The sequence below is a fragment of the Nerophis ophidion genome, linkage group LG12, assembly GCF_033978795.1.
Source record: "Nerophis ophidion isolate RoL-2023_Sa linkage group LG12, RoL_Noph_v1.0, whole genome shotgun sequence".
NCBI lineage: Eukaryota > Metazoa > Chordata > Actinopteri > Syngnathiformes > Syngnathidae > Nerophis > Nerophis ophidion.
Window position 1 is genome coordinate 12,566,047 of NC_084622.1, and position 26,159 is coordinate 12,592,205.

General features: G+C 38.6%; 1 protein-coding gene across 1 annotated transcript in view; it reads left to right on the forward strand.

Moving 5' to 3' along the window:
* The window catches only part of ddx11 (DEAD/H (Asp-Glu-Ala-Asp/His) box helicase 11), a 62,569-nt gene that overhangs the window by 22,415 nt on the left and 13,995 nt on the right, over positions 1–26,159 (forward strand). The window contains exons 11-22 of the mRNA XM_061916848.1: positions 1,091–1,168; positions 3,864–3,910; positions 8,131–8,210; positions 8,276–8,317; positions 10,542–10,609; positions 10,681–10,719; positions 10,802–10,940; positions 15,765–15,899; positions 17,266–17,378; positions 17,434–17,506; positions 23,402–23,505; positions 23,827–23,976. Coding sequence (XP_061772832.1) covers positions 1,091–1,168; positions 3,864–3,910; positions 8,131–8,210; positions 8,276–8,317; positions 10,542–10,609; positions 10,681–10,719; positions 10,802–10,940; positions 15,765–15,899; positions 17,266–17,378; positions 17,434–17,506; positions 23,402–23,505; positions 23,827–23,976 — 1,068 coding nt within the window. The remainder of the gene's footprint in view (positions 1–1,090; positions 1,169–3,863; positions 3,911–8,130; positions 8,211–8,275; positions 8,318–10,541; positions 10,610–10,680; positions 10,720–10,801; positions 10,941–15,764; positions 15,900–17,265; positions 17,379–17,433; positions 17,507–23,401; positions 23,506–23,826; positions 23,977–26,159) is intronic.

Consider the following 26,159-nt stretch of genomic DNA (forward strand, 5'->3'; position numbering starts at 1 on the left):
TTTAAAGTTTAACTTTAGACTAGCCGGGGGCCCGCAGCAGCACCCTGCTGCTCGTTGAGGAGAGCGATGCGTGCTTTCATGTCAACGTTGTGGAAAGCCTCTTCGCCAGATTTGTTGCTTATTGCTTTTTTTTTTTAAACAAGTCTCTGGAGAGGTATGATTGCCGTATTTTTCAGAGTGTAAGTCGCTCCGGAGTATAAGTCGCACCTGCCGAAAATGCATAATAAAGAAGGAAAAAACATATATAAGTCGCACTGCAGTATATAGTAAGTCGCATTTTTTGGGGAAATTTATTTGATAAAACCCAACACTAAGAATAGGCATTTGAAAGGCAATTTAAAATAAATAAAGAATAGTGAACAACAGGCTGAATAAGTGTACGTTATATGACGCACAAATAACCAACTGAGAAGGTGCCTGGTATGTTAACGTAACATATTATGGTAAGAGTCATTCAAATACCTATAACATATAAAACATGCTATACCTTTATCAAACAATCTGTCACTCCTAATCGCTAAATCCCATGAAACTTATATGTCTAGTCTCTTACGTGAATGAGCAAAATAATATTTTTTGATATTTTACGGTAACGTGTTAATAATTTCTCACATAAGTCGCTCCTGAGTATAAGTCACACCCCCGGCCAAATTATGAAAAAACTGCGACTTATAGTCCGAAACATACGGTACTTGCTTAATATAGCGACAAAGTCAGTAAATAGGCAACACCGAACCCTCCTGCTCATACTTATTCTCTGGCATAGCAGCTTTGTGTTTGTGAGCGAGGGCAAACGGGTAGCGCCAAAACAACACAAATAAAGGATTGATTGATTGATTGAAACTTTTATTAGTAGATTGCACAGTACAGTAAATATTCCGTACAATTGACCACTAAATGGTAACACCTGGATAAGTTTTTCAACTTGTTTAAGGGGTCCACGTTAATCAATTCAGGGTAAGAAACGTATGGGATACAGTGAGAGGTAACTTTGCCTTCAACTTGACAGAAAAGTAGAAAACTGCCGTGTGATTTGCGATGAGCAGGCCGATTTATCTTCATTTTGACAGTCCAACGTTTGTGTGAACAGGTGTTGATCATCGACGAAGCTCACAACCTGAGCGACACACTCTCCTGCATACACAGTGCAGAGCTCAGTGGCGCGCAGGTAAACACACTCGCACGCCACTTGTGTACGCCAGTGTTTCTTCACCATCGGACCAATTGTTGGGCCTCGAGTACCCCCTAGAGCAGTGCTTCTCAACTTTTTTTCAGTGATGTACCCCCTGTGAAATTTTTTTTAATTCAAGTACCCCCTAATCAGAGCAAAGCATTTTTGGTTGAAAAAAAGAGATAAAGAAGTAAAATACAGCACTATGTCATCAGTTTCTGATTTATTAAATTGTATAACCGTGCAAAACATTGCTCATTTGTAGTGTTTTTTCTTGAACTATTTGGAAAAAAAGATATGAAAATAACTAAAAACTTGTTGAAAAAAACCCAAGTGATTCAATTACAAATAATAATTTCTACACATAAAAGTAATCATCAACTTAAAGTGCCCTCTTTGGGGATTGTAATAGAGATCCATCTGGATTCATCAACTTAATTCTTAACATTTCTTCACAAAAAAAGAAATATTTAACATCAATATTTATGTAAACACTAAATATTGCATTGTTGCATTTCTTTTCACAGTTTATGAACTTACATTTATATTTTGTTGAATTATTATTCAATAAATATATTTATAAAGGATTTTTGAATTGTTGTTATTTTTAGAATATTTTTGAAAAAACTCACGTACCCCTTGGCATACCTTCAAGTACCCCCAGGGGTACGCGTACACCCATTTGAGAACCACTGCCCTAGAGGGCCGTCAAATATCTGCGTTTCTCATCTGGTCCGCATGGGCCGCAGCGGTACTCACCCTGGTTTAAATGTAACTTAAATATTGGGTTTCACTTTGTAAAAGCGCTTTGAGTCACTAGAAAAAAGCGCTATATAAATATAATTCACTTCACTTCACTCCACGACTTGTGGCAGTACTGACAATCTCAAACAAACAGAAGTCTGGAGCTAAAGTCTTAAGCGCAAAAATGATGACTAAAGAGAACTGTATTTTCATTTGCACTTTAATGTTATTCGGAGTTTAGTAAAGACATCATTATTAATTTAGTTTATTTATTTTAGCACAACATAACTGTATGTAAAAACATTTTTTGTCAGTTATTTATGAGTCCATTCCTATGCAGTGTAAATGTTTTTATTTTTCCAATCAGCCTGACCTAAGACTAAGGTTTATGTGTTGCATAAATAATAATATTTGTGATTAACACATGGTGTTTTATTATTTGACACGGTTGTACACTGTAAGTAGCTAGATCAGTGTTTCTCAACCGAGTTTAAGTTCAACTTTTAGTCGTCACATGCAGAGTACACCACAGTGAAATGCTAATTTTCCATGCACTTTGGATATTGCGTACAGTGGGATCCAAACACTAGTTGCAGATTCTAATACACTAAGTACAAAAAAACAAAAATTTGAATGGCTCTGATGTACTTTAACTACAAGACAATAAGTTGCACAATAAGTTACAGTAGTTATGGTAGCGGTATCAGTACAAATAGAAGTACAGTATTCAAATACAGTACCAGTGCAATATAAAATAGTATAACAGTATATACAGTATAGGAAGCACCACTGCGCGCCGCGGCACACTAGTGTGCCGTGAGATACAGTCTGGTGTGCCGTGGGAGATTAATCTAATTTCACCTATTTGGGTCAAATATATTTTTTGCAAACCAGTAATTAAAGTGTGAAACTAATTGCTTTGTAGATGTTGGAAACAGTGGGAGGCAGTGTGCAGGTAAAAAGGTGTCTAATGCTTAAACCAAAAATAAACAAAACGTGAGTCCCCCTGAGAAAAGGCATTGAAGCTTAGGGAGGTCTATGCAGAACGAAACTAAAACTGAACTGGCTACAAAGTAAACAAAAACAGAATGCTGGACGACAGCAAAGACTTACTGTGGAGCAAAGACGGCGTCCACAATGTACATCCAAACATGACATGACAATCAACAATGTCCCCACAAAAAACAAAAACAACTGAAATATTCTTGATTGCTAAAACAAAGACGATGTGGGAAATATTGCTCAAAGGAAGACATGAAACTGCTACAGGAAAATACCAAAAAAGAGAAAAAGCCACCAAAATAGGAGCGCAAGACAAGAAGTAAAACACTTCACACAGGAAAACAGCAAAAAAGTCCAAATAAATCAGGGTGTGATGTGACGGGTGGTGACAGACCACCTACTTTGAGACAAGAGCTATAGTGATGAATGCTTGGTTATGCTTTAAAGTCATATCCAACAATTGCGACAACGACTTTTTACTGTCAACAGAGTTTAGTTTTTTAATGATTTCTGCTGGTGGTGTGCCTCCGAATTTTTTGAATGCAAACAATGTGCCTTGGCTCAAAAAAGGTTGGAAAAACACTGGGTTAAATATAGTTCCATTCATTCATTTTCTACCGCTTATTCCCTTCGGGGTCGCGGGGGTTTGCTGGAGCCTATCTCTGCTACAATCGGGCGGTAGGCGGGGTACACCCTGGACAAGTCGCCACCTCATCACAGGTTATATATAGTTATTAAATACAATTAAAATCAAGAGTAAAATTACTAATTCAGTGTTCATACTTGAGTGGGCCCTGGGCTCCTCTGTCGTGGAAAAGTTGGCCCCCGAGGTCAAAAGAAACCCTGGTGTACACAACCCACCATTTTCTTTGTTGTTGTTGTTATTGTTGCTTGTGCACTGTACAGTATGTGACGTGTGATGATGCACTGACATTGTTGTGTGCAGCTTTGCCGCGCCCACTCGCAGCTCAGCCAGTATGCTGACCGCTTCAAGTAAGTATTCAACTTTAATAGTATCTAACTCTAATAGTCGCAGCAAAGCCATAAACGGTGGATCTGGCATTTATTGGCCATTGCCTTTCAGACTGAACTAAGAAATTGCTGCAACTACGTGCTCTGATACTACCTATTGGTGGGACAAAGTCATAACCTCCATTTTTTTTATCAGAGCCATTTTTACAGAATGGTGACATGGGGGGTAAAAAAGGCAGAAAAAGGCGTATGATTTTACCAAGTGCACGGTAAACATCTTTGCTACACTGCCTGCAGAGCTGACATGGCATCTGTAAAGCTGTAGCTTACAACAGAGTTGAAAGAAGAAGCAATATCATATAATAATATATTATTTTATTACAAGACATATAAATACGAAATTACATCATTTTAGTGGTACCTCGGTTTTGATACGCCTTGGTTTTAGTATGATTTGGTTTTAGATGAAAATGTTCATTATATTGTTTTTACACATTGTCTCAGTTTTAGTACATTGGAGCCTCAGTCTCTGTGCATTTTCCTCTTTAGGTATGTCTGCAAAATAAGCCACCGTAAACCCAAATAAAATGTTTTGCTACATACAGAAACAGTCTAATCAAAGTCAACGAGATCCTAAAGTGTTGGTATTTACAGAGTGTTACTGAACGCACCACACTGCCATGGAAAGTCTAACTTGGTTGTCCTCAAACTTTTTCCACCCAGTACAACAGGGGTGTCCGTTACGTCGATCGTGAGCTAGCGGTGGATGGTGGAGGGTGTGTTAGTCCATCGCCAGCCAGGCATGAAAAAAATAGACAGAGAAATAAGCATATTTGCCAACTTTAAGACCTCCGAATTTGGTAGAAGGGGGGGCGGAGTGTCCTGGAAGTGTTAGTGCTGCAAGGGGTTCTGAGTATTTCTTCTGTTGTGTTTATGTTGTGTTACGGTGTGGATGTTCTCCCGAAATGTGTTTGGCATTCTTGTTTGGTGTAGGTTCACAGTGTGGCGCATATTTGTAACTGTGTTAAAGTTTTTTTTACGACCCGCCTCTGTGTGGCCTGTATGGCTGTTGACCAAGTATGCCTTGCATTCACTTATGTGTGTGTTAAAGCCGTAGATATTATGTGATTGGGTCGGCACGCTCTTTGTATAGAGCAGGGGTGTCCAAACTTTTGCCACTGAGGGCCGCACACGGGAAAATTAAAGCATGTGGGGGCCATTTTGATATTTTTCATTCTCAAACCATAACAAAATGAATGGATTTTTAAAAATTGTTTTACCTTTAGGGGTCCAGGGGACCATAAAGGGTCTCAGTTAATAAAAAGGTTAAAAATAAGTCAAATTTTTATTATTATTTTTTTATGTAACGCTTACAGTAAATCTCTATATCAACTTAAAAAAAAAAGGTTTTATGGCATTTCTGTCAAACTAGTCAAACTGAAATATGCAGTATTTAGTAATAAGGGCCATAAAAGATCAATAATGCAGGACACCATTGATTTTAATTCTTTATTATTTTTGAGTAATCACAGTGAAAATATAAATAAAATACCACTAAATATATTTGGGATCCAAAAGGTGCCCCACTCAGAAAGTGATACATTTTTATTAGTTTTTTTTTTTACTTTCATCACTTAAATTACAAGATCAACTTCAGATATATTTGTCGATTTTACGTTTTAACTATTATTTTGTTTGTTTTATGCTCTTTTGTCAAAGAAAACTTTGTTTTTATATGGAAACTGTACAATATGTGCAATACTTACCACATAAATAATTTTTAAGTGACATTTTCAAACTAATTGGAGCTTTGAAAATAATTCATTATAACATAATTTTTTGTTTTGAACAATGGCAAAAAAAAAAAAAATAAATAATTGATTGATTGAAACTTTTAATCAGTAGATTGCACAGTTCAGTACATATTCCGCACAAATTGACCACTTAATCGTAACACCCGAATACATTTTTCAACTTGTTTAAGTAAGGGTCCACGTTAATCAATTCATGGTAAAGATGGTTTTTACATGGTAAAATAAAGACAAAAGAAGAAAAAAACCCGCCTGCATGGCAGCTTTGTGTCAACATTGTAACTTTTTCTCGATAGATTTCACCTCATTCCAAATATTTTTAATGTTCTTTTTATTTTTGCAATAGCATTTCCAGAATGTGTGGCGGGCCGGTAAACAATTAGCTTCTGGCCGCAAATGGCCCCCGGGCCGCACTTTGGACATCCCTGGTTTAGAGGAAATATGGATGTGACGACAGATTGTAGAGGACGCTAAAGGCAGTAAGTACCTTTAAGGCGCGCCCCCAATATTGTTGTCCGGGTGGAAATCGGGAGAACGGTTGACCCGGGAGATTTTCGGGAGGGGCACTGAAATTCGGGAGTCTCCTGGGGAAATCGGGAGGGTTGGCAAGTATGAAAATGAGTGATCATCAATCTTCACCAAGACATCACTTTCGTCACTTGATTGACATTTACGGCACCCGAGGGTCTCGTGTGATGATGCTGGCTGCTGCCAGATCATTATTAAGAAAAAATGACCGACAGGAAGGCGAGAAACACTTTTTATTTCAACAGACTTCCTCGCCGTAACTACTGTCAAAACTCTAAAGACTGACTGCACAGTTCCTATCGTCACAATAAAAGCGCTGCTTCATCCTGCCTGCGTGAATAAAATAAGAGCCTCAGAAAGCTGGTGTGCACAAGCTAGCAAGCTTCGGAGTTTTCCGCCAATGTATCTCTTGTTAAGCTTACAAAAAGGAGTATAGAAGCTGGACAAATAAGACTGCAAAAACCAAACACTTTCATGTGTTGTTGGACTGAAAGGAGGATATTTTTTCTCCTCCATTCGAAAATGTGGACTGTGTGATTCCAATTAATGCAAGTCATCACAATCAGGTCATACACCAACTTATATTCTTGTCTTGATGAAAGAAAGGAATGTTCAACATGCTTGTATTATCATTAAACACCTTTAACTTGTTAACAAAAACTTCTCTTTTATGAATAAATGAATATAAATGATATATATGAATGAGGTAGATCCCCTCCACTTGGTCAATTGAAAAGTAGCTCGCCTGCAGAAAAAGTGTGGGCACCCCTGAAGTACAACTATAATGACCCACATTCAAATACAGTGGCGTAGTAGGCCTAAGTATTCATTAAAAACAAGGCAGAGGCTTTATTTACCATGTATAATTTATATTGTTGGCCACACACTGTGTTGAAATATTTGTTAAATAGTATTTGGCGTCCCACTAGTTTGAGAATCACTGGTCTAGCCAAAACAGTCAAGGTTAATATACACCCAGGGAACATGATTGTAATAATATCATGCAGTACCATTCTTCAAACCCAGCTTTGAAAAGCTGTGCACTGCAAAATTAATCCTGAATTCCTCGTTTTGATTTAAAACAAAAAAATCAGCATTATATGTTTTTTTTGTAGTTTAAAGTGTTTTATACATTGTGTTCCTCAGTTAATGTTGCTGATCAATTTAAATGTATTATTATTACGTTGTTTTACTTTTTATTTTTCTGTATCAAATGATTCAAGTCAGTCAAAAAACGTTTATAGTTTAAATAGATATATACATATTTTTTTATTGTAGGTACACTGAAGCTCTTCCAATCGTTTCTGTTGAAGATTACATACAATAGTAACAACTTAATGGGCAAAATAAAGGACCTCTCATTGACTCCATTGTAAGCAGACTTTTATTTACGAGTTAGAACGCAAAAAAATGTTTTATTGTCTCTCATAAAGATTGTGAACGATATGCAAATTTCCCCCCAAAAAGAGCAGTTCCCTTTAAGTATACAAAAAAAATGTTATTCACAAATGACACTATTTATTGTGGAGCTGCGCAAAAATGTTTTCTTTTTAAAAGAGGGGGCGTAACAGAAAATATTTGAGAAAAATTAAATTAAAGTAACAACTCCAAGGTGCGGTTCGTGGCGCTCCGCCCTCCCTCCTACATAAATAATAAAGGTACGAAGTCAATCACTTTATTTATTTGTAGTTTGCATTGTTTTCTACGTGTAAAACTAATTATTCTCTATACAAAGTTTTAATATCTTTGCGTGTCTAATATGGACTGATTGGATTAACATTGTTTCCTAATAATGTTTTGGTTTGCATAAGATACAGACCCCTTTAAACAGATCAATAACAAAATCCGAGGCACGACTGTACGAGGAAATGCAATATGACTTTCTAATATCTGCTTCTTCAGGAGTCGCCTGAAGGCCAAGAATGTGATGTACATTAAGCAGGTCCTGTTCGTCATTGAGGGGCTCGTGCGAGTGCTGGGAGGTGAGCAAGCATTTTTGACTTTGTTACATGTACTTCCACTAGTCATGTAAATATTGTCTCCACAGGCAAGGTGGCTCAGAATCCACAGAGCCAAACCACACAAGCAGGTCAGACAACACACACACACACACACACACACACACACACACACACACACACACACACACACACACACACACACACACACACACACACACGCACACACACACACACTGACACACGTACTACTATATGAGTGTGTGTTTTCTATTGTTTCATTTAAATAAAACAGCAAAGTCCTTTTGGCTGTCATTTGTTTTAATTATGAGACACAATTGTGTCAAAGTCATGATATTTTTTTTTTATGCTTGAAATAAGACATTATTACTTTGAAAAAGTAGTTTTATACTTGAGTGTTGATGACACCTGATATTCTAGTTTCAAGCATGTTTTACTCAATAGAGGTCATCACATCTCAGCAACAAGCTGTAATATCTTACTGACATCATTTAGGACCAAAACCCTTAAAACAAGTAAAATACTCTCACATAAAATCTGCTTAGTGAGAAGAATTATCTTATCAGACAGAAAATAAGCAAATATCACCCTTATTTGAGATATTTAATCCTACTTAGATGTCAGTTTTTGCAGTTCAGAAGAATAGGTAAGATTTAACTACTTTTCCATTCGTCATTGACCATTGGTCTAATAATTGCACAACTTTGAGGATATCCGTAATGCCGTATTTTTCCGCACCGCTTGATGGATTGTACTGTGCTTCAACATAGGAGTATTATTATGGTGTGTGTAAAAAAACAACTTCTCTTACCTTCTGGTACCTGCTGATTTGTATTTGGGATCTGCATAAGTCCTGAAAATTTGCGCTGGTCCGCCTTTGTAGTCCGTAGTCGATAGCTTCTTCTTTTTCTCTATCTTCCTGTTATGTGACATTCGTCCTTCACTGGTGCCATTTCGAATATAAATTAGTATAAAGTTCTTACTTATATCTGTCAGTAAACCTGCCTAGAAAGCACTAAATCAAACCGGTGTTGTGAGTTTACATTATTCGCCCAAGGAACTTAAAATCTGCTTATAAGAGAGAAAATAAGCAAATATCACCCTTATTTGAGATAATTAATCTTACCGTATTTTCCGGACTATAAGGCGCACTTAAAATCCTTTTTTCCCCCTCAAAACTCGACAGTGCGGCTTATAACCCGGTGCGCCTATTGTACGGAATCATTCGGGTTTTGCTTACCGACGACCTCTGAAGCAATTTTATTTGGTAAATGGTGTAATAAGTGTGACCAGTAGAAGGCAGTCCAACATAAGAGATACGTGTAGACTGAACTACGATGGCAGTATGACTCAAAAAAACAACAGCAAAAATTTAAATGTTCCATTGAGAATATAGAAAATTACACACAGCGCTCAAAAATCTATCAAAATGTTTTAGTTGGACTATGGTAAGCTATGAAACCGCACCGCTTAATTGTCAGTGCATTAAACATGTGAGTATTATGGTGTGTTTATAAGTTAAGACATGTTATCTGGTGTTTTGTTTTGAGATATTATGCCAAAGCAACTTTTCTTACCTTTTGGGACCTGCTGATCTGTATTTGGGATCTGCATAAATCCTGAAAAATTTCACGCGTCCGCCTTTGTTTTCATCCTTGGCGATAAGCTTCTTCTTTTTCTCTATCTCTACATTCATCCTCCGCTGTTGACATTTGTAGTATACAGTAGCGTAAAGTTCTTACTTATATCTGTCAGTAAACTTGCCATGAAAGTGCAAAAACATACCGGTGTAATGACCTTACTTTATTCACCCAAGGAACTTTAGTTATTAGAGAGTTCCGGTCCGATGTTTTTTCACGGATGAGAAGATGCTTCTCCATTATTGATTGAAGTAAAGTCTGAATGTCATTAAAACAGTTAGCTCCATCTTTTGACACTTCTTCCACTCCCATCATTGCACGCTACACGGCTACAACAAAGATGATGGGGAGAAGACGCTGTCGAAGTGGAGGCACATACATTCGGAAGCGACTGTCAGAAAGCGGCTTGAAGATGATGTGTAAAACATCACCGATGCAACATTTTGACTATAGAATCACCATTACATTTTATGTAGACTACAAGGTTTTCAATTTAGAAAAAAAATAATAATATGACTCCTTTATTGCGCCCTATAAACCGGTGTGCCTTTTATACGAAAACGGATCGAAAATAGACCATTATTCGGCAGTGCGCCTTATAATCCGGTGCACCGTAAGGTCCGGAAAATACGGTACTTATATTTCAGTTTTTGCAGTGTACTCTTCATCCACAATTGTCTATTTCTTCTTTCAGCTACAGAGATGCTGACCATTAACAACTTCCTCTTCAAAGCTCAGATTGACAACATCAATTTGTTTAAGGTAGTATAAGGTAAAGCAGAATTTGTCCTTTTATGTTGATTAAAGTCATCTTTTTATCCTTCTCTCGCTAGTTGCACAGATACTTTGAGAAGAGCATGATCAGCAGAAAAGTAAGTCCGAATGTTGCCATTTTGAGCTCATGCGCAGTCAAATCCCAAACTGTCTCTCTCTCGCTGGCTTGTTGTTTTCCAGCTGGGTGGTTTTGTGGAGAAGTATGCAGGTTCGGGCGTGAGTCTGCACACTCCAATTAGCTCCAACAAAGAGAACCGACGCACCGAGGGCTTAAACCGCTACCTGCAGTCACTGCAGAACAACCGGAGCAAGGCACCAGGTCGGCGGTCACGTGCTTGTCGAATTCCATCATGAAAATAATTAGCGGGAGGGCTCGTGTACAACTGCATAATGCCGCCACAATGAAACGGATCTCATTCGATTGTGCAGGTGTTCCTAATCTTTCTAAAGCTTGTTGCCATGGAAACATTTGCACTTCTCACACAAAAGTGCAGTTTTCCTACTTCGGGGATATTCATTTAAATCTTTTGCTGGGCTATGTTTCCAGAAAGCTAAGGACCGGGAAGCCGGACTTCTTCCCTCCATATTAGTTTTATTTTGTACAACCAATGTCCTCTACGGCAGACATTTCATTTATTTTGTCAGAGTTACAGGAGCGCTCTGCTGTTTTTGAATACCTTCTGCAAAACAGCTAGTCTAAGGTCATCTCTTTGACAGCACTGGAGTGCAAGGGTTCTTAACCTTTTTGACCTCGGGGGCCAACTGTTCCACTACAGAGAGGCCCAGGGCCCACTCAAATATTAGTAATCTTACACTTGATTTATAATCAAAAACAATAATTGTACCTCACCTACTTACAGTTTGACAGGATGCATCTTCCATCCATTTTCTACCGCTTGTCCCGTTCGAGGTTGCGGGGGGTGCTGGAGCCTATCTCAGCTGCATTCGGGCGGAAGGGGTGTACACCCTGGACAAGTCGCCACCTCGTCGCAGGGCCAACACAGATAGACAGACAACATTCACACTCACATTCACACACTCGGGCTAAATTAATGTGTTGCCAATATACTGTTTTTGGAGGTGGAAGGAAGCCGCACTACCTGGAGGGAACCCACGCAGTCACGGAGAGAAAGCATGCAAACTCCACACAGAAGAATCCCGAGCCCGGGATTGAACTCAAGAATACTCAGGACCTGGATCTTACTCTTGATTTTAATCAAAAGCAATAATTGTACCTCACCTACTTACAGCTTGACAGGATACATCTTGTCAAATAAAATGAAAGCATGTGTTAATCCCAAATCTTATTATAAAGGCTTAGGTCAGGCTGATTACAAAAATAAATACTAAATAAATACATTGCAAAGGAGGGGACTGAAAACACATTCACATACAATTACGCAGTGCTAAAATGAATAAACTCTAAGTACATTTATAATGAATAATAACCCCAAGAAGGACAAGCGGTAAAAAATGGATGGATGTTTCTTACATAAACTGTCAGTAAAATTAAAAATGAAAATACAACTCAACCACTTTAGTCATAATTTTTGCGCTTAGGAAATTTCTCTACAACGGGCCTATGGTTAAGAAATACTAATATTTAAAAAATCTGCTGCAAAAATGTGAGTTTCTCACAATTTCTTTTTAACTGAAATGTATGAACCAGTTCATTAAAAAAGGAAGACCTCAAATGGAATCTTGAGCTCTACTTGTATTACTAAAGAATTTCAATCCAATCCAATCAACTTTATTTATATAGCACATTTAAACAACAAGAACGTTTCCAAAGTGCTGCACAGCCATGTTAAAAACACAATATTAAAAAAAACAATATTATGCTCCACCAATGACTGAATAAAAACAAAAAACAAAAAATAAATAAATATAAAACCAATATAAAAAATAAATATAATTAAAAACAATTTTTTATCTGTAAAATCAATTAAAACAGTAAAATAAATATCAAAGTGTATAAAAAACACAGGACAACAGAGGACAGAGGACCACACAACTCACATAGTGTTAAAAGCCGAAGGATAAAAGTGGGTCTTAAGACGAGACTTAAAACACTCCACTGTGGAAGCAGTTTGAACATGGAGGGGCAGAGTGTTCCAGAGCTTAGGGCCGACCACAGAGAAGGCCCTGTCTCCCCTGGTTTTAAGTCTGGTCTTGGGCACCACAAGCTGGAACTGGGTCTCGGACCTCAGAGCGCGCGCAGAAGTGTAAATTTGGATGAGGTCCGAGATATTTGACTGCATTCGGAGTAAACACAGCAATACCTTATGGAAATCACAAGTTTCTGTTTGTTAGCAAAAAATGTCAATGTAAGAGTCTGACCATGGGCCAATGGTCCATGTTCCTCTTTACCAGTGTTCCAAACTGTGGTACACGTACCACTAATGGTACTTGGATTCAATCTAGTGCAGAGGTTTCAAAACTTTTTCCATCGAGGGCCGCACACGGAAAAATTAAAGCATATGAGGGCCATTTTGATACTTTTCATTTTCAAACCATAACAAAATGTATATATTTTATTTTTATTTTTTTACCTTTAGGGCTCCGGGGGCCCATAAAGAGTCTAAGTCATTATAATGTTAAAAACAAGTCAAATCATAATTTTTAATTTTTTTTATTTAACGCTTACAGTAAATCTCTGCAGTATATCAACTTTATGTTGATATAAAGTTAAAAAAAAGGCTTTATGCCTTTTCTGTCTAATACAATTTTGTTTTTTATTATAAAACTGAAATATGCAATATTTCCCCCACTGCCCAAAACGTTCAGAAAGCAATGTTTGATGTAAAGTATAGCCTTAAAAAGATCAATAATGCAGGACACCATTAATTTGAATTATTATTATATAATTATTATTTTTGAGTAATCACAGTAAAAAGATAAATAAAATCCCATTAAAAATATTTGTAGATTTGCCCCACTCATAATGTGATAAATTTTTATTAGTTTGTTTTTACTTTTAACATTTAAGTTACGAGATCAACTTCAGATATATCTGTCAATTTTACGTTTGAACTATTATTTTGTTTGTTTTATGCTCTTTTGTCAAAGAAAACATTGATGTTTTTGTATGGCAACCACACAATATATGCAATATTTTGCACATAAAACATTTTAAAGTGAAATATTTGAAATAATTAAAGCCATGAATAGGTCAATAATTCATTATAACATTGTTTTTTTTGCAGCAATGGCAAAAAAAAGAATAATAGAGATATACAAATGAAACAAAACAGCCTGCATGGCAGCTTTGTGTAAACATTGCAACTTTTTCTAGTTAGATTTCACCTCATTCCACTTTTATTTTTATGTTTTCTTTAAATTTGCAATAGCATTTCCAGAATGTGTGGCGGGCCAGTAAACAATTTGCTGCGGGCCGCAAATGGCCCCAGGGCCGCATTTTGGATACCCCTGATCTAGTGGTAGGCCAAATAATTACTTAATTAAACTTTGTAATACTGTTCAAACTGTCTGTATTGTTACAGTGGAACTATATATGCTTGTTAAATAAGTAAGTAAGTACATTTTGTTAATAAAGCGCTTTTTACAGATAAAATCACAAAGCGCTGTACAAAACATAGGTGAAGTAAAACATGTGCAACAACATAAAAAGGATACAAAAGCTTTACTAAAAAGAGAAGTTTTCAATTGTTTCTTAAAAGTTTTAAAGACATTCAAGATCACGGAGGGACTGGTGCAAGTTTTTCCAGAGTCTGGGCGCTATAGCCTGGAATGCCAGGTTTTAAAACAAGTTTTCGGGATCTTAAGAAGACCCTGGCCTGAAGCACCATGGAAGTACTTGATCAGGGGGATCTTTTTATCAGGAGCAAATATCAGAGTTTCTGTTTTGTTCAAATTTATCCGGAGGAAATTTGAGGTCAACCGTTTTTAATAGAGGATATGCACCCCAACAACTCAGAGGAAAAAGTGAAACTCTGAATCATTGAAGGAGCATAACAGTTGAATATCATCTGCATAGAATAAAACATGTGCCTTGTTTTAACACCTATGTGGTGTTCGGGTTGGTGGGACCCGTTTGAATTTTTTATTAAAAGAAAAATGATACAATTAATTTTTCAAACTGAGACTCACTGACTTTGGCTCATTTTCTGTGAAGAACATATACCACAATACATATTTAATGACCACACACCATATACTCCCCCTACACACTTCTATTACATATAAGATGTCCGGGTCCAATGGACCCAGGGTTAATAGAAGTGTGGAAATTTATGTTCTGTGTACCACACACACACACACACACACACACACACACACTCACTCACTCACTCACTCACTCACTCACTCACTCACTCACTCACTCACACACACACACACAGCAGGCCTAGACAGGAGGAGGAATGAATGTAGGTACACAGAACATCAGAGGGTCAAATGTGCGAGAAAATGAGAGCAGACAGACGTTCGAATTGTTGTTACTCAGCCAATGTGTGTGGGTCTGATGGAGCCATTGCATTTAGTGGCTTTTAATGCCTTACAATCAAACACTATTATGTTAAAATTCGGAACAGATGTTTATTGGGATACAGTAAACATCTGTTCAGTATTTTAACACAAACTTGTTTTATTTTTGTTACTCAGCCAGCGTTTGTGGGTCTGATGGACCCGTTGCATTTTGTGGCTTTTAATGCCTCACAATCAAACACTTTTATGTTAAAATACTGAACAGATGTTTACCTTATCACAATAAACATCTGTTCAGTATTTTAACATTAAAGTGCTATCCCAACCTTATCCCAATAAACATATGTTCAGTATTTTAAAATAAATGTGTTTGATTGTGAGGCATTAAAAGCCACCAAATGCGAGAGGTCCATCAGACCCACAAACGCTATGAACATTACACAAGGGTTAAATGAATACTTAGACCTACTAGGCTAGTGCATTTTTTTGTTGGTCGTTCTGGTGGTACTTAGAGAACCAAGTGTTGGTGAAAAAAGTTTGAAAACCGCTGTTCTGTACAACAGGAATTTGCTGTTAAAATGTTTGTCTCTCAGGTTTTGAACTGAACACGGGGGCTAGTACGGTGTCATATGGCCCCCGAGCCGCCAATTGAATAACCCTTCCTACTTTTATGAGCGTATGCAACTCTTGTCTGCAGTTCCTTCCAACGACCAACCGGAGTCAGTGGAGGCTGACACTGTGCTGGCTGCGTCCCCCATGATGCAAGTGGAGGGCTTCTTTATGGCCCTTACCAACAGCAACGCTGATGGCAGGGTGGTGATACACAAGCAAGGTACCGTTTTCAACACACAACTTAAACATAAGTCAGGAAAAATGGTAAAACTATACTTCTATATCTCCTCCCTCTTGGAGAGATTTTTAGGAGGCATGGAGTGGCTTATCACTTTTATGCGACAACTGCCAAATTTATATGCCGATTTCAAAAGGCCACGGCCCCCTGACGCCCCTTCTCAACTGTTTGCGACTTCAAGGCTTAGTTAGCCCAGAATTTTTTAATAATGAATTAGGGAAAAACTGAAATTTTAGTTTCTGGTCCGGCCCTCACCGACTTGGGACTATTGCAAAATGATGTGCGTCCCAAGATCCCCGGCCTTGGTGTCACTATAGAAAGCGATTTTAAACTTGACAAACAAGTCAATGGCGTTTTAAAATCGTGTTTTTATCATCTTTGCCTTTTAGCAAAGGTAAAACCGTTTTTATCTTTAACCTTTTTGAAGTCGTGCATGCTTTTATTTCAACTGGCCTGGACTACTGCCATGCACTTTATGCTTGCATTAGCTAAAAAGCTCTCTCCCGGTTGCAGTTAATCCAGAATGCGCCAGCACAACTTTTAACAGGGGCCAGGAAATGCCAGCATATAACCCCAATCCTTGAGAGTTTGCACTGGCTCTATGTTCACTTTAGAATTGATTTTAAAACATTGCTCTTTGTTTTTAAAGCTGTACATGGACTGGCACCTCAGTATATCTCGGACCTCATTGATTGATTGATACTTTTATTAGTAGATTGCACAGTACAGTACATATTCCGTACAATTGACCACTAAATGGTAACACCCGAATAAGTTTTTCAACTTGTTTAAGTCGGGGTCCACGTTAATCATCCAATCATCCAAACTTACAATCCTGCGTGCGCTCTGAGGTCCGAGAGCCAGCTCCAGCTCGTGATTCCCAAGACCAGACTTAAAACCAGGGGAGACGGGGCCTTCTCTGTGGTCTGCCATAAACTCTGGAACACTCTGCCCCTCCATATTCGAACTGCTCCCGCAGTGGAGTGTTTTAAGTCTCGTATTAAGACCCATTTTTATTCTCTGGCTTTTAACACTATGTGAGTTGTGTGGTCCTCTGTTGGACTCTGTGTTTTAAAATTTTGATTTCTATTTACTGTTTTAATTGGTTTCACCCTTAAAATCGTTTTGAATCATATTTATTTTATATTGTTTTTGTATTGGTTTTATATGTATTTATTTATTATTATTTATTTGTATTTTTTGTTTTCATTCAGTCATTGGTGGAGCTCAGGATAGTATTTGAATGTTGTTTTTAATATTGTTGTGCAGCACCTTGGAAACATTTTGTTGTTTAAATGTGCTATATAAAAAAAGTGGATTGGATTGGATAAAACATGAAATTGTACAGGTACGTTGTCGGAGAGCACCGTCAAATTCCTCCTCTTGAACCCGGCCGTCCACTTTGCCCAGGTGTTGAAAGAGTGCAGGGCCGTCATCATCGCAGGCGGAACCATGCAGCCGGTGAGTTTCTTCCCAAACAACCAACTTTTTAGCCGCTCAAAGCTGCTCTGTGTAGGTGTCAGACTTCAAAGAAGAGCTGCTCTTTTCTGCTGGAGTGGAAGCAGAGCGCATCGCTGAGTTTGCCTGTGGTAAGTGGCCCATTTCCCATCCCCTTTTGTGTACGTCAATAAGTGTATGAATGGCCAAAAACGACGGCTTTATTAGTTTAGTATGTAAGGATCCAGCACCCTCACAAATTAAAAATGTACATTTTTAAGCCCTCTAAGGGTCACGTCCCGCAATACTGAGCAATATACATGGTGTAGTGCAGTGGTGTCAAACTGGTTTTCATTGAGGGCCACAACGCAGTCTTGGCTGCCATTAGAGGGCCGCTTGTAAGAGTAAATAATTCATGAACATGCTTATGAATTTGATTATTTTACATGTACAAAGTAAAAAAATCTTTGGATTTTACTAGAGATATCCGATAATGGCTTTTTAAAATAAAAGTTTTAATTTTATTTTATTTTTTTTCATAAATAAATACAATCATGTGTGTTTACGGACTGAATCCCTGCAGACTGTATTGATCTATATTGATATATAATGTAAATATTGTGTTTTTTATGTTGATTTAATAATTTAAAAAAACAAACCAAAAAAAAATATATATATATTTATATATATATGTATATATAGTATTTGAATGTTGTATGTAATATTTTTTTTTAATTTCTTGTGCGGTCCGGTACCAATCAGTCCGCCGACCGGGACGCGGCCCGATGGTTGGGGACCACTGCATTAAACAATATAACAAGGTTTTCCAAAATAAATCAACTCAAGTTATGGAAAAAAATGCCAACATGGCACTGCCATATTTATTATTGAAGTCACAAAGTGCATTATTTTTTTTTAACATGCTTAAAATAATAATATAATTCACTTCAAAACAGCAGCTTGGAATTTGAGACATGCTCTCCCTAAGAGAGCATGAGGAGGTTGCGGTGGGCGGGGTTGGGGAGGGTGTATATGGTAGCTTCCCGGAAGAGTTAGTGCTGCAAGGGGTTCTGGGTATTTTTTTCTGTTGTGTTTATGTTGTATTACGGTGCGGATGTTCTCCCGAAATGTGTTTGTCGTTCTTGATTGGTGTGGGTTCACAGTGTGGCGCATATTTGTAACATTGTTAAAGTTGTTTATACGGCCACCCTAAGTGTGACCTGTATGGCTGTTGACCAAGTATGCTTTGCATTCACTTGTGTGTGTGAAAATCTATAGATATTATGTGATTGGGCCGGCACGCAGAGGCAGTGCCTTAAAGGCACGCCCCCAATATTGTTGTCTGTGTGGAAATCGGGATAAATTTGGGAGAATGGTTGCCCCGGGAGATTTTTGGGAAGTGCACTGAAATTCGGGAGTCTCCCGGGAAAAGGGGATGAGTTGGCATGTATGACTGGGAGACGCAACTGCTCTGTACTTCTCCCTACGTCCGCGTACCACTACGTACAGCGGCGTTTTAAAAAGTCATACATTTTATTTTTTGAAACCGATACTGATCATTTCCGATGTTACGTTTTAAAGCATTTATCGGCTGATAATATCGGCAGTCCAAAATTATCGGAAAAAACTGGTAGCTTAGTTGCCAGACTTTTACTGTAAAATAGATAGTGTTTCTTTAATATATATACCTATATATATATATATATATATATATATATATATATATATATATATTTAATTTTTTTATTTTTAAAATTTTTTTTTTTCAGCATATTACTGTAAATAGAAAAACAATATCACTTTTTAAATTTATTTTGACAAATAAAATGTGGTACTGTTATTCCATTTAATAATACACCGTAAAATAATCAACCGTGGATTTTACCGTAAAAAAAAAAAACTTTGGTTGTTTCTTTTCAACTGACTGTAATATGCTTTAAGAACCTCCCTAAATTTTACAGTAAAATCTATTGGTCATTTTTGTACTGTACAATTTGAAGGATAACTTGCTTTGAAATCATAAGTTAAGCAGATATTTAACTATCTATTTGAATTTTGACCAAAAAAGTTACATAATATAATATTTGTTGCAACATTAGACACTGTTTTTGTTCCTGTCAAAATAGGAAAAAAAATACTTTTAGTAAGAAAATAAAGAAAGAAAATACCAGGTATTTTGTTGACACATAATTTATCTTTCGAAATGATCGCTGCATAATACACTGTACTTTGTGTGTGTGGTTCAATCCAACCGTGTTTGCTTGACCGCTCTGTTCCATAGTAAAGCTTGACTGTCATCTTTCGGGAATGTAAACAATGAAACACCGGCTGTGTTTGTGTTGCTAAAGGCGGCCGCAATACACTGCTTCCCACCTACAGCTTTCTTCTTTGACGTCTCCATTATTCATTGAACAAATTGCAAAAGATTCAGCAGCACAGAAGTCCAGAATACTGTGGAATTATGCGATGAAAACAGACTACTTATAGCTGGGAACGGTGCTGGAACAAAAGTCCTCTACAATGCGTGACGTCACGCGCACGCGTCATCATACCGTGACATTTCAGCAGGATACTTCGGCGCGAAATTTAAAATTGCAATTTAGTAAACTAAAAAGGCCGTATTGGCATGTGTTGCAATGTTAAGAGTTCATCATTGATGTATAAACTATCAGACTGTGTGGTCGGTAGTAGTGGGTTTCAGTAGGCCTTTAACTTTAACCAATCATGGATGTTCTCATACATGCAAGCATGTCTCAGATGGAGGAAAGGGAGGGGTTTCGTAGCCCCAGAGAGGGAGTGGGAAGCGGGGGAGAACAAGGAACACAACAAGTAAGCAGTGTTTGGTCATTTTAACGTGCAATAAATTATATCAATATTACTGTGGTGGGGGCGTGGCCTGTGGGCCTCGAAGTCAGCGACAGGTGCGTAGATGGCCCAGGTGGGCCTTATTATCTAATCACCCGTCGCTCTGTTTAAGCAGCACCCGGGAGAAGAGGCGTTGTTGGAGCTGGGGGGAGAGCGCGAGAAAGACACTTTATGCTGAAAAGCAAAACAATGGCAAAAAAACACATTTTGTATCCTGAAACCCGGGCTCTCGTGTCAATGCTTGATGGTCCGCAGGACCCACGGGAGGGCAACCTCAACAATTCCGATATTATCTTAATTCATATCTTGTTTAAAAATATATTAATATATCTTGCAAACTTGATTTATCGCCCAGCCCTACCGTACCTTACCATGAATTGATTAACGTGGACCTCGACTTAAACAATTTAAAAAAACTCATTGGGGTGTTACCATTTAATGGTCAATTGTACGGAATATGTACTGTACTGTGCAATCTACTAATAAAAGTTTCAATCAGTCAATCAATCAAGCGGTTCAAATAAGAAAGGTAGCCGTCCCTATACTGCAGGGGTGGGCAATTATTTTTTTCCGGGGGCCACATGAGCAACCCGAGCACTGCTGGAGGGCCACATTGACAATATTTCAATTAAATTTTACTCAATATAATTTTTTGTATACCGTAAGATAAATAATAGTAATAATAATAATAATAAAAGACATGCACCTGGGGATAGGTTGACTGGCAACACTAAATGGTCCCTAGTGTGTGAATGTTGTCTGTCCATCTGTGTTGGCCCTGTGATGAGGTGGCGACTTGTCCAGGGTGTACGTCGCATTCCGCCCGATTGTAGCTGAGATAGGCACTAGCGCCCCCCGCGACCCCAAAGGGAATAAGCGGCAGGCAATGGATGGATGGATAGGTTGATTGGCAACACTAAATTGGCCCTAGTGTGTGAATGTGAGTGTGAATGTTGTCTATCTGTGTTGGCACTGCGATGAGGTGGCGGCTTGTCCAGGGTGTACCCCGCCTTCCGCCCAATTGTAGCTGAGATAGGCACCAAAGGGAATAAGCGGTAGAAAATGGATGGATGGATGGATGGATGGATGGATAATTTAATTCAACCTAACTTAACTTTATACAAAAGCAGATAGCTTTTGATTGTTTTATGATTTTAACACTGTCTTACACAACATTTCTTGGTGTACAATACAATGCAAACATTTTAATTTCTTTAACTTTATTATGCATCTTCTATAAAAGTCCAACATTTTCCCCTCAGATTTGGACAACCATCTGTTGTCACACCTGCCAGCTTGTCCCATTTCAGTCCTAACATGTCCAAACACGTATTTACCTCTGTGAACAAGTCATTACCTGTGGTTGTCCCTTTAATTGACTGCATGGCTGCCAGTTTGCAGTTATCCCACGTAAGAAGATGAGCAGTTGGGCAGTGTCACGTACATCGCAGCTTTCACCCAAAGCCAGCGAAAAACAGGCAGAGTCGGCCATTCTGTTCTTCAGCTGAAGCTCCAAGTTTCCAGCAATGGTCTTAAACGGCCTCGTTACTGTGCGTCGGGAGAGTGACACGGTCTCAAATTCGCCCCTCTCCTCCAGGCAGAGTCCAATAAGCACTCGTTAATAAACTCTCCGTCAGAAAACGCCTTACTTTTTTTGGCAATTTTGTGAGGAATTACGAAACTTGTCCTGACGGCTGCATCTCTGGGGTTGTGAAATTTGGCAAACAGTCCTTGTTGGGTTTGCAGTTTTACTATCAACGCATCAGCTTCCCTTGCGCGCTCTTCATCCGACAGATTCTGGTATTTTTTCTTGTGCTTCGTCGTGTAGTGGCGTTTCAAATAATATTCTTTAAATATTCACTGGATGTGAATTCTCCCTGCCCACTGGGTGTGAGTTTTCCTTGCCCTTTTGTGGGTTCTTCCGAGAATGTTGTAGTCGTAATGATTTGTGCAGTCCTTTGAGACATTTGTGATTTGGGGCTATATAAATAAACATTGATTGATTGATTGAAATACAGTAACCTGTGTACTACAAATTAAGCACACGGCTTTACCTTTTAGATAGAATAGAATAGAATGAACTTTATTGTCATTATATTTGCATATAACGAGATTAAAGACTCCAATTTAAGGTGCGGTAGTGGGAACAAATATGGGGTGAAATAAATGACATGAGAGGTAAAAAGGAAAAACTAACAATTGAAATAAACAGACTACTATCCAATAAAAATAATAAGCAATTCTGTACAATATACAAAACACTATAGAAGTACAAAATACAAATACTGTACAATATACAGAGCAAGACAGGAGTACCGAAGTAATAAATAACAATCAGTGGCGGACGTATTGCACTCGAAGGGTAGTATTGCACAGTAGGGCATTAGGGCATTATATTGTATAGGGGTGAATTATTATTATTATAAGTTAGAGTTCAACATGGTGACAGCTTTGGGAAAGAAGCTGTCTCTGAGCCTGTTTGTTCTGGCTCTGATGCACCTGTAGCGTCTGCCTGATGGTAGCAAGTTGAACAGGTGGAAGCCAGGGTGTGTGCTGTCCTTGGTAATGTTTTTTGCTCTGTTGAGGCAACGGGAGTTGTGTAAGTCCTTCAGGGAGGGCAGGGGACAGCCGATGATTTTTTGTGCCGACTTTATGACCCTCAGAATCGCCTGTTTGTCTGCTTCAGTGCAGCTGGCGTACCACACTGTTATGCAGTACGTCAGCAGGCTCTCGAAGTCCATGTCTTGTTGAAAACACGGCATTCGTCAACAACTTTTCTCTTTTTAGCATCTTGGGGGTAATCGGGCATTACTTGTCGCTGTGCACCTTCACTCACAGGTTACACACGGACATACGTTCATAAATAACACTTTTCAAAATAAAAGCAGCACAGTTGTATTGCGCGCACGACAGATGTTTTTTTTATTTTTATTTTGTAATTTGTGATTGCCGCTGTTCACATTCACTCACAATCACGCACACACGGAAGAAATACAAATAACGCTTTTCAAAACAAAAGCAGCAGCGTTGTATTGCACACTCGACATAGATACTTTTTAAAATTTATGTTGTAATTTTTTTGATTGGCCTCACGCGGGTCGGACAGGGACGCTCAAAGGGCCTGTGGCCTGTGGGCCGCATAATGCCCTGGTCTGCTATATTGTATGTGTTCTCCTCTACAGGTCACGTCATTCCACCTGAGAACCTGCTTCCCATCGTCCTGTGCAGCGGTCCTTCTGGCCAGGAGCTGGATTTCACCTTCCAGAACAGAGACTCCCCTCGCATGGTAGCCCGAGCGCAAACAAATCAAACACATCAGTGGTGTGTCCGAAAAGTTCCAGGACAGTTGAGGGACATGGTCCACGATGACCCAGCGTGTGTACAAAGAGATCCTGTGGTGTTGGCTTTGTCACGAGAAGAGGCGAGACTCGTGGCTGCGTCACCATGACAACACGCTTACAGCAGTTTCTGTCTTAGGAGAACCTCACCCGTGAGTTATACCCCGGGGGGCCAGTCCTGGAACTTTTCTGGCACAACTCTAATGTTCTTTGTCTTATTACACACATGTGTACGGCTTTGCGTGAGCATTATTTTTGGGATTTGATAGATGGACGAGACTGGCCGTATCCTCTCCAACATCTGTAACGTGGTACCAGGTGGCGTCGTCTGCTTCTTTCCCTCATACGACTACTCCAGGCGCGTCGTGTCCCACTGGGAGTCCAGCGGCGTTTTGAGCCGACTGGCCAATAAGAAGAAGGTACTGTAAAGCACTGTTTTTCAACCACTGTGCTGCGGCACCCTAGTGCAGTGGTTCTCAACCTTTTTTCAGTGATGTACCCCCTGTGAACATTTTTTTAATTCAAGTACCCCCTAATCAGAGCAAAGCATTTTTGGTTGAAAAAAAGAGATAAAGAAGTAAAATACAGCACTATGTCATCAGTTTATGATTTATTAAATTGTATAACAGTGCAAAATATTGCTCATTTGTAGTGGTCTTTCTTAAACTATTTGGAAAAAAAGATATAAAAATAACTAAAAACTTGTTGAAAAAGTGAAAGGTGATTCAATTATAAATACATATTTCTACACATAGAAGTAATCATCAACTTTAAGTGCCCTCTTTGGGGATTGTAATTGAGATCCATCCATCTGGATTCATCAACTTAATTCTAAACATTTCTTCACAAAAAAAGAAATCTTTAACATCATTATTTATGGAACATGTCCTCAAAAAATCTAGCTGTCAACACTGAATATTGCATTTTTGCATTTCTTTTCACATTTTATGAACTTACATTCATATTTTGTTGAAGTATTACTCAATAAATATATTTATAAAGGATTTTTGAAGTGTTGCTATTTTTAGAATATTTTTCAAAAGTCTGACGTACCCCTTGGCATCCCTTCAAGTACCCCCAGGGGTACGCGTACCCCCATATGAGAACCACTGCCCTAGTGTACCGTGAGATACTGTCTGGTGTGCCGTGGGAGATTATGTACTTTAATCTAATTGGGTTAAAAATATTTTTTGCAAACCTGTAATTATAATTCACAAATGTGCCGTTGTTGAGTGTCTGTGCTGTCTAGAGCTCGGCAGAGTAACCGTGTAATACTCTTCCATATCAGTAGGTGGCAGCAGGTAGCTAATTGCTTCGGAGATGTCAGGAACAGGGTTTGTTGTGATCACGATATGTAGACGACAGCGGGAAGCAGTGTGCAGGTAAAAAGGTGTCTAATGCTTAAACCAAAAATAAACAAATTGCATTAAAGCTTAGGGATGGCTACGCAAAACTAAGCTAAAACTGAACTGGCTGCAAAGTAAACAAAAACAGAATGCTGGACGACAGCAAAGACTTACAGCGTGCGGAGCAGCAGACGGCGTCCACAAAGTACAATCAACATGACATGACAATCAACAACAAAATAGGAGCGCAAGACAAGAACTAAACCACTACACACAGGAAAACAGCAACAAACTCCAAATAAGTCAGAGTGTGATGTGACAGGTGGTGACAGTTCACATACTTTGAGACAAGAGCTACAGTGATGAATGCTTGGTTATGCTTTAAAGTCATATCCAACAATTGCGAGAAGGACTTTTTACTGTCAATATCGGCTTCTCAATCAATCAATCAATCAATGTTTATTTATATAGCCCTAAATCACAAATGTCTCAAAGGACTGTACAAACCATTCTGAGTTAAATTTTTTAATGTTTTCTGCTTGTGGTGTGCCTCGAGATTTTTTCAATAGAAAAAAATGTGCCTTGACTCAGAAAAGGTTGAAAAACCCTGCTGTAGATGAGCGGAGGTGGGTCGAGGATTCCAGCCCTACACTCAAGTAAGATTACTGTTACTTTACAACATGTGTCGAACTCAAGTCCCGGGCCAGATCCGACCCGACACATCATTTAAAAGCCTTGGAATAATGTGCATACTTCATCTTCGGGGCGGTATAGCTTGGTTGGTAGAGTGGCCGTGCCAGGAACTTGAGGGTTCCAGGTTCGATCCCCTCTTCTGTTCTCCTAGTCACTGCCGTTGTGTCCTTGGGCAAGACGGTTTTACCCACCTGCTCCCAGTGCCACCCACACTGGTGTAACTGTAACTTAGATATTGGCTTTCACTATGTAAAAGCGCTTTGAGTCCCTAGAGAAAAGCGCTATATAATATAATTCACTTCACTTCACACACATCTTTCTTACTGAATGTTTTCAGTTTCCATTTTGACAGAAAAACATGTTTTCATATTTTTTAAACTTCTATATAAATATACAAATATTCACTTGTTACTGGTGTGAATATGTGGGCACATCATCACTCAATTCCAATTCTTGGAGTGAGGATTCGATTCATGATCGATACTCGATTCAACACGATTCTCGATTCAAACTGATTGTTGCTATGAATTATTTGGTATAATGATAACAACACCTTAACAAAA